General features: G+C 35.9%; 1 protein-coding gene across 1 annotated transcript; it reads right to left on the minus strand.

Moving 5' to 3' along the window:
* Window positions 1-9688: 9688 nt before the first annotated feature.
* On the minus strand, window positions 9689-9894 carry LOC115847959 (short transmembrane mitochondrial protein 1-like). The gene has a single exon (XM_030848226.2). The coding sequence runs from the start codon at window positions 9892-9894 to the stop codon at window positions 9751-9753; it is 144 nt and encodes a 47-aa protein (XP_030704086.1). The 3' UTR covers window positions 9689-9750.
* Window positions 9895-10123: the final 229 nt, after the last annotated feature.

Genomic DNA, 10123 nt, shown 5'->3' on the forward strand with positions numbered 1-10123 from the left:
ATGCAATTCCTATCGAAATACCAATGGCATTTTTTCACAGAAATGGAACAAATAATTTTAAAATTTCTATGGAACCAAAAAAGATCCTGAATAGCCAAAACAATATTGACAAAAAAGAACAGAGCTGGAAGTATCACACCCCCTGACTTTAGACTACACTACAACACTACAGTAATCAAAACAGTATGGGTACTTGCACAAAAACAGACATATAGATCAACAGAACAGGACAGAAAGCTCAGAAGTAAACCAACACACTTCTGGACAATTAATCTATAACAAAGGAGGCAAGAAGGAGAAAAAACAATCTTTTCAATAAGTACTGCTGGGAATACTTAACAGCTACATGTAAAACAATGAAATTAGAACATTCTCTAACACCATATACAAAAATAAACTCAAAATGGATTAAAGACCTAAACGTAAGAGCAGAAACCATAAAACTCCTAGTGGAAAATATAGGCAGAACACTCTGTGACATAAATCACAGCAATATTTTATTGGATCTGTCACCTAAGGCAAAGGAAATAAAAGCGAAAATAAACAAATTGGACCTAGCTAAACTTAAAAGCTTTTGCGCAGCAAAAGAAACCATCAACAAAACAAAAAGAAAACCTACAGAATGGGAGAAAATATTTGCAAATGATATGACTGATAAGGAGTCAATACCCAAAATATATAAACAGCTCATACAACTCAACATCAAAAAAACAAACAACCCGATTAAAAAATGGGCAGTAGAACTGAATAGACATTTTTCCAAAGAGGACATGCAGATGTCCAACAGGCACATGAAAAGATGCTCAACATTGCTAATCCTCAGGTAAATGCAAATAAAAACCACAATGAGATATCACCTCACATCTGTCAGAATGGCTATCATCAAAAAGAACACAAATAATAAATGCTGGTGAGGATGTGGAGAAAAGGGAACCCTCCTGCACTGTTGGTGGGAATGTACATTGATGCAGCCACTGTGGAAAACAGTATGAAAGGTCCTCAAAAAACTAAAAATAGAACTACCATATAACCAAGCAATTCCACTCCTGGGCACATATCCAAAAAAAACCAAAAACACTAATTCAAAAAGATACATGCTCCCCAATGTTCACAGCAGCATTATTTACAACAGCCAAGATATGGGAGCAACCTAAGTGTCCATCAATAGATGAATGGATAAAGAAGATGTGGCACATATATACAATGGAATATTACTCAGCCATAAAAAGAAACGAAATTGAGCTATTTGTAATGAGGTGGATAGACCTAGAGTCTGTCATACAGAGTGAAGTAAGTCAGAAAGAGAAAGACAAATACAGTAGGCTAACACACATATATGGAATTTAAGAAAAAAAAATGTCATGAAGAACCTAGGGGTAAGACAGGAGTAAAGACACAGACCTACTAGAGAATGGACTTGAGGATATGGGGAGGGGGAAGGGTGAGCTGTGACAAAGCGAGAGAGAGGCGTGGACATATATACACTAACAAACGTAAGGTAGATAGCTAATGGGAAGCAGCCGCATAGCACAGGGAGATCAGCTCGGTGCTTTGTGACCGCGTGGAGGGGTGGGATAGGGAGGGTGGGAGGGAGGGAGACGCAAGAGGGAAGAGATATGGGAACATATGTACGTGTATGACTGATTCACTTTGTTATAAAGCAGAAACTAACACACCATTGTAAGGCAATTATACCCCAATAAAGATGTTAAAAAAATAAAAATAAAATAAAAAAGAAGATGTGGTATACATACAATGGAATACTACTCAGCCACAAAAAAGAATGAAATAATGCCATTTGCAGCAACATGGATGGACCTGGAGGGTATTATGCTTAGTGAAATAAGTCAAGCAGAGAAAGACAAATAATGTATGTTTTCACTTACACGTGGAATCTAAAAAATAAACTAGCAAATGTAGCAAAATAGAAACAGACTCACAGTTACAGAGAACAAACTAGTTGTTACTAGTGAGGAGAGGGAAGGGCACGATAGGAATAGGGGATTACGAGGTACAAACTACTATGTATAAAATATATAAGCAACAAGGATATATTTTACAGCAGAAGGAATATAGCCAATATTTTATAATACTATAAATGGAGTGTAATCTATAAAAATTTTTAATCAATATTTTGTACACCTGAAACTAACATAATATTGTAAATCAACTATACTTCAATTTTAAAAAGACTTACACACTGCTTGCCACATTTTTATGTTTATTTTGTGTTCCTTTTTCTCATGTTTGATTTGATGAAGACAATAGAATACATGTTGGTAGAACACAACATGTAGATAATACTAACATCACACAGAACTAACAATTATGGTAATTTTCCATAAGACTAATTCTCCACCAATACATCTAAAAGGGATTCTCTTAGTATATCTTAGGATCTAAAAGGAGTCTCAGAAATATTAATATAACCTCCATTTTACATATGTGGAAAATGAAGTCCTGAGTAGAAATGCAAATGGTCTATACACCTGGAAAAAGAAAGAAGCTCTCTGAACCTGTTAAATGCCCAAAAACAAATCTAGTCTGAATGAGTTTGTATTTGAATAGAAAGCAATGTCTTGATGAGCAGTGTAAATTGCAATGGAGTTACAAAGTACTCAATATTTCCTTGCTTTACCAATAACGGAATTTTTGGCAATGAGATAATTTAACATCATTTCATTATAATTTTTTTCTAAGATTGTTTTTTCAAACAGTATTGCATTAATAATAAATGTAAACTATAACTTCTATGTAATAATTCATGCAATTAAGATGTATATGAGTTACTTGAGTATTTATGCTCATTTATCAGTGAACTTTAGAGTTTGTATTGTTTCCTTAGCCAGTGGAAAATTAGATGGATACAGTTTATATGTAAGAGAAACAAAAAAAAATTTTTTTGAAAGTTGTAAAGTACATTCTTGGAGGATGTTTTAACATCTTCCCAACAATACTGCATATGGGTTCTAAATTCTCTACCTCTCACCAACACATGCTATTTCCTTTTTTGTTTTTAAATCATAGCCATCCTATTGGATATGAAGTGGTATTTAGTGGCTTAATTTCCATTTCCCTAATGACTAATAACTTCTTTACATGTGCTTCTTGGCCATTTGTATATCTTCTTTGGATAAATGTCTAAATAAATCACATGTGCATTTTTCAATTGGGCCGCCTTTTTGTTGTTGAATTGTGTTTTTTATATGTTCTGGATATTAGACCCTTATCATATATATAACTAGTAAATATTTTATCCCATTCTGTAGGTTTTTTCACTTTCTTGATAATGTTCTTTGATGAACAAAAGTATTTTTTCACCTATAAGCTTTTTTCTATCATTTTTTCGTAGCATTTTGAGTGTTCCAAGTACTGATATAAATTTTACTTTTGTAGCAACCGTTATTGGTTTCTTTTATAAGTATGCCTGTAATTGTATACCACTAGTGTCTACATTCATCTGACAGATGGGTTTTGTTCTGTTATACTTTTACTAAAGCTATGAGTCACTATAAAAATGAATTACTTGAGTTCCTTTATCATTCTGTTTCAATTAAATGGCTGACAGTTGCTTCCCATAAAGTTGCTATAAAATTAGATAAAATCAGAATATTATTGCACTTATTTAAAAAATGTATTCTCTTTCAACTCATGGTGTCTTTCCCCCAGCTTTATATGATAAGGATCTACTTTTTTAAAGGATCTACTTTTTCTGTTTAGAAAATAAATTATTAAATTTTTATTTCAGTTTTGCAGAATTCCTCTGTTCTCCTGCATTACATTTACTATCTTCTTTTTAAAAAAGATGTTCCTTCGAAACTGAGTTGTTTGTAGTGAGGTGGATGGACCTACAGACTGTCATACAGAGTGAAGTAAGTCAGAAAGAGAAAAACAAATACCATATGCTAACACATATATATGCAATCTAAAAAAAAAAAAATGATCATGAAGAACCTAGGGGGCAAGACGGGAATAACGACGCAGACCTACTAGACAATGGACTTGAGCATACGGGGAGGGGGAAGGGTAAGCTGGGACAAAGTGAGAGAGTGGCATGGACATATACACACTACCAAACGTAAAACAGATAGCCAGTGGGAAGCAGCCGCATAGCACAGAGAGATCAGCTTGGTGCTTTGTGACCACCTAGAGTGGTGGGATAGGGAGGGTGGGAGGGAGGGAGACGCAAGAGGGAAGAGATATGGGAACATATGTATAACTGATTCACTTTGTTGTAAAGCAGAAACTAACACACCATTGTAAAGCAATTATACTCCAATAAAGATGTTAAAAAAATAAAAATAAAAAAGATGTTCCTGAATTAATATGTGCACAGATTTTCATGAGATCATAAATTGCTTTCATTTTTTAATGTTCTCAAAATGTCTGCTTTGATACAATTGCCTAAAATATTAACATTAACACAGAAGCTAGTAGAAACCTTCCTGCAAAAGACAATGAAGAATGTTATTATGAAATAGCTATAAACCATCAAGAAATACAGTAAGGGCTTCCCTGGTGGCACAGTGGTTAAGAATCTGCCTGCCAATGCAGGGGACACGGGTTCAAGCCCAGGTCCGGGGAGATCCCACATGCCGTGGAGCAACTGAGCCCATGTGCCACAACTACTGAGCCTGAGCTCTAGAGCCCGCGAGCCACAACTACTGAGCCCTAGTGCCACAACTACTGAAGGCTGCATGCCTAGAGCCCATGCTCCACAACAAGAGAAGCCACCACAATGAGAAGCCTGCGCACCGCGATGAAGAGTAGCCGCCACTTGCCGCAACTAGAGAAAGCCCATGCGCAGCAACAAAGACCCAACGCAGCCAAAAATAAATAAAATAAATAAAGAAATATTTTTAAAAAAGAAATACAGTAATATTTTCATCATCGCATAGCTTTTCTGACCAGCAGGAAAAACAGATCTTTTCTTACTTGAATCCAAAGAATATGGCCAGTACAAAACAGGGAGCTTAGGCATATGCAGTAAGAGACTCTGGTATTTACTTTTTGAAAAATCTAACATTTGTACAGAATTAAAGAAAGAATGTTCATCACTTTAAAGGTGACAATGTCAGGGAAAATATAGTTTTCCTGGGGTGGGTGCTAACAAATCAATTAAAAATATGACTAAAGGAGTCATTTTAGTTGCCTTTATAACTAATGGCAAGAATTCTAGAAAAAAATGAGGAGTAAGAAGACTCATCATACAAGTTATAACATAACTACTCTGAGTCTGGGACCAAGTGTCTAAATACTAGGCAAGGACTTCCTTGGTGGTGCAGTGGTTAAGTATCCGCCTGCCAATGCAGGAGACATAGGTTCAAGCCCTGGTCCAGGAAGATCCCACATGCCACAGAGCAACTAAGCCCATGCGCCACAACTACTGAGCCTGTGCTCAAGAGCCCACAAGCCACAACTACTGAGCCCTCAAGCCACAACTACTGAAGCCCGAGCGCTTAGAGCCCATGCTCCGCAACAAGAGAAACCACTGCAATGAGAAGCCTGTGCACCAGAATGAAGAGCAGCCCCTGCTCTCTGCAACTAGAGAAAGACTGCGCACAGCAACGAAGACCCAACACAGCCAATAAATAAATAAATAAATACTAGGCAAATATATAAAGGCCTTAGTAAGTCCAAATGTAGAACAGTATCCTATAATGCAACACTTTCAGTAACAGAGGCATCCTTTAGAGGAGGCAAGACAAGTAATGCCAGCAATGTGGTAGGCAGCAGACAGGTGCTTGATACAAGAGTAGTACAGTAGAGGGCCAAAAGCCGATTTTCAGTTACCAAAAAAGTAATGTGCATGAGTGGAGAATTTTGCCATTAATTATTAGTGATGCTATAAATCTGTGCATATACATCTCGAGCACCAAAATAAAGATAGAATTAACTTTATTAAGAAAGCATTTTAGGTCAAGATTCTGTATTATGTAAACATCTTAAAAGGGAGAAATTATTTACCTACAAATATTCCAGATCTGAAACAAAAAAGGATAAGACTGTTATAATAATAGTTTCTTTTTTAATACTTCATTATTAAGGCAGTTTTACATTCACAGAAAAATTGAGTGGAAGGTAAGAGATTTCCCATATATCCCGTAATCCTACACATGGATAGCTTCACCCATTAGCAACATTCCACACTAGAGTGGCACATTTGTTACAATCGTTGAACCTACATTGACACATCATTATCACCCAGAGTCCATAGTTAGGGTTCACTCTTGTACATCCTATGGCATTTGACAAATATATAATGGCATATATACACAATCATAATTTCTTACAGAGTAGTTGTACGACCCTAAGAATCTTCTGTGTTCCAAGTACTCATCTCTCCTTCCCATGACACCTGGCAACCACTGATCCTTTTACTATCTCCATAGTTCTGTTTTTCTAGAATATCATATAGTTAAAATCATACAGTATATATAGCCTTTTCAGAGTCACTTCTTTCCTTAATAATATGTACCTAAGGTTACACCATGTCTTTAATAGCTCACAGCTCATTTGATTTTAGGCACTAAACAATATTCCATTGTCTGGATGTACTACTACAGTTTATTTATCCATTCACCTAATGAAGGACATCTTGGTTGCTTCCAAGTTTGGGGCATTATGAATAAAGTTGATATAAACATTCATGTTCAGGTTTTTGTGTGGATAGAAGTTTGCAATTCATTTGAGTAAATACCAAGTAATGCAATTGGTAGATCGTATAGTAAGAATATGTTTAGTTTTGTAAGAAACAGCTGAACTGTCTTCCAGTGCTGCTGTACCATTTTGCATTCCCACCAGAATTGGATGAGAGTTACTGCCGCTCCACAATCTCACCAGCATTTTGTGTTGTCAGTGTTCTCAATTTACGACATTCTAATAGGTGTTGAGTGGTTGATAATTTCTTGATAATTTCTCTATAAAATAATCTTAATTTCCTTTCTTAAGAATATCCATAATATATACAATATGTTATAGCATACATATGTTGTCAGTAAGGATTGAAAGTCCTCAGACTTTCCCCTTGGGGCTGTCTCCTCTTTAATGATGCTCTCTACCTGAGAGTAAGAAAGGAGAAACCTATACCCTAGGTAGCCATTGCCAAAACTATAAGAGAATAAGTATCGTTTGAAAACAGAGCAGTGATTTCTGTTTTGCCATTGCGTGGATTTTCCTCCTTCTAAATCAACTTTAACATCGTTTATGAAAAATTAAAAGCATTAATTTTAATTGTACAGTTCAATGAATTTTGACAAATGTATATACCTATTTAACTACCACCACTTTTACAATAAGAACATTTACATCATTGTCCCCCCCCTCCAATACCTCCTCCAAACCTCCAAACCCCTCCAAACCTCTCCTTCCTTCCCCTTTTGCAGTCAGTCATACCTTCCCACACACACACCAATCCACGTCACTAAGCAACCACTGATCAGATTTCCCTCATTAAAGATTAGTTTGGCTGTTCCATAATTTCACATAAATGAAATCATAGCGTATTATTTTCTGTCAGTTCTTTCATTCAGCATGTTTCTGAGATTTATCCATTTTTTTGTGTGTATCAGGAGTTTTTTGCTTTTTATTATAAGTAATATTTCATTGTACAGATATACTACAATCTATCCATTTATCTGTGATAGATCTTTGAGTCATTTCAAGTTGTGGGCATATGAATAAAACTGCTGTTAAAATTGGAGCTTAAGTAATTTTGTAGACGTATGTTTTTATTCCTGCTGGATAAATAAACACCTACAAGCAGAATGGCTGGGTCATATGGTAGGTGTAAGTTTACCTTTATGAGAAAGTAGAAGACATTTCCGAAGTGGTTATATCATATTATATATGCCCATCAACAACATATGAAATTCCTGGCTGCTCCACATCCTTGTTAACAATTGTCACTCTTTTTTTGGACTAAAATCTACTATTTATTGGACAATTTGCAAAGCACTGTGCTACACTGCTACACATCACATACATTATTTCAACTGTTTCTCACGGAAGCCCTATGAGGTAGGTATTGTATCCACATCTTACAGAGAACACAACAGTTTCAGAAAAACAAGCTGCTTGCCCCTGATCATACTGCAAGGGAGAAGCCAAACCATAATATGATCCTAACCTGTCTCACGCACCAGTACAACCTGACAGGGACAAAACTTATCTCCCTGTATGAAAGATGCAGGTTTTCAAAGAGAAGTAGAATCACTTCATTTTATAATCACATTTAGTATCAGTGGCATCACTGTCTGGAAAAAAGGTCTCTAAACCATTCTTCCAGTTTACTAATTCTGCTAAAATGTCTTCAGAAATGGCATCATCAGTGAAGCTACCCAACAAGCCCTCTAGAACAAAACACCCAATGAAATGGGCCTTTATTTATATTTACTGCAAATTACACTTCCAGGACTTTAGCTTGGAGCTATCCCCCTTCACAGATATGTATAATAACATTGGGTTTAAGGTTATCACTGTAATAGCAACAGATAGGAAACAACCTAAACAATCCTCAGGAGCAGATTAAATAAATTATGGTATATTCATTCAGTAGAACCTTATGTAGCCAAAAAGGAAAGAGGTTCTTTGTTCCTTAACTACTGATATGGAATGACCTCCACTGGGGAAAACACTGTATATAGTTTGTTATCATTTGTATAAAAATCCCCATGTACATGTGTTTGTTCAGACACAAAATCTTTTGCAAAAGGATACAGGAAAATAGCAAATGCCTGACTCCAGGGAGAGGAACTAGGAGCTGGGGGACAACCCAAATCACTTTGTATTGACCCAGGGGGAAAGTTATGTATTTAAATTTTTTTCAATTAAAAAAAATTATGGACTGATTATACACTTGAAAAATTACAAGAGTAATTTATGGTTGCAGAAGAAAAAACAAAGTCTTCTTATGAGAATCACTATAAAGTTATAACGTAAATACATTTTTTAATGTAAAAAGGCATAAAATTTCCTTTATGGACAACTTCTCACTTATCTACCATGTAATGTCAAATGTGCCTGTAATCCCATAAAATAAGTATGATTCTTATGAGAGAATAGAGCCAGATCAAATGCATCATTAAGAAAAAAACATGCATACTAGACTATGAATTCTACTGAGAACAAAGGCCATTACTTTAAATACTTTCAAACTTCCTAGTTCCTGATAGGGTTTTCAGAACAGAGTTTCTTGGTTAATGAATAGCAAATTGATTTATTGGTTAAATTAGCAACTATGGAGCTTCCTGACAACAATATAAAATTAGTGGATAATTCACCAGAAACTAGCTTCTAGATTTTCATTTTAATTACTACTTTGAAACAACATAATTTAGTACCAAAGGTTTAAACATCCAATATAAATGCTAGACTGTGAAATCAGCATTATTTATATTTCATCAGCTATACAAAACTCATCAATTTTTCTTTTGAAAACGGTAGCAGAAATCCCAAAGAATAAAAGAGAGACTACTAATTAAAGGTCATGTTTACTAATCTAGCACCATAATTCCATTCTCAGGACCTCCCAAGTGGCTGGAAGTAGGAAGGGAAGAAGTGAGGATGTTGGAAAAGTGAGGGTTGCTCTTAACTTGTGGCCCCATTTGTGCTGTAAGGCAATGCAGGGTCTAGCAAAGAAGAAAATTGCTGAGGCTGGAGATGAAAACAAAAACTTTTGGTTCAGATGGTAAAGGAGGCCCTCAAGAACAGTAGAATCAGTTTATCTAGGAGGCAGTGCTAGAGTCGGCCTCATGAACTAGGGGGTTTCTTCTTGGCGTCCACGTCCTTTTTAATTTCTTCAGGTTTTTTAGACAGGTTTGGTATGTCACAGTTCTGAGCCAGATACATTCCCACCACGTTGCCAAGAGTAAATCCAAGCAGGAACTGGAGCATAGTGTTGGCAAGGAGGGCGCGAAGGGCCTCCCCTGGCGCGATGGGTCAACAATTGTCACTCTTAATTTTAGCCATTCTAGTCGGTGTAAAGTGGTACCACATGTGGTTATCATTCGTAGTTTCCTAATGATTAATGAAGTTGAGAATATTTTCATGTGCTTAGTTGCTGTTCATTTACATTCTTTGGTGAAGTGTCTTCAAATATTTCTCCCAAATTATACTGAGTTGT

This window comes from Globicephala melas, chromosome X, assembly GCF_963455315.2.
Source record: "Globicephala melas chromosome X, mGloMel1.2, whole genome shotgun sequence".
Lineage (NCBI taxonomy): Eukaryota > Metazoa > Chordata > Mammalia > Artiodactyla > Delphinidae > Globicephala > Globicephala melas.

Coding starts and splice junctions, on each gene's coding strand:
- LOC115847959 (XM_030848226.2), bottom strand. CDS start 9,894: ATGCTCCAGTTCCTGCTTGGATTTACTCTTGGCAACGTGGTGGGAATG.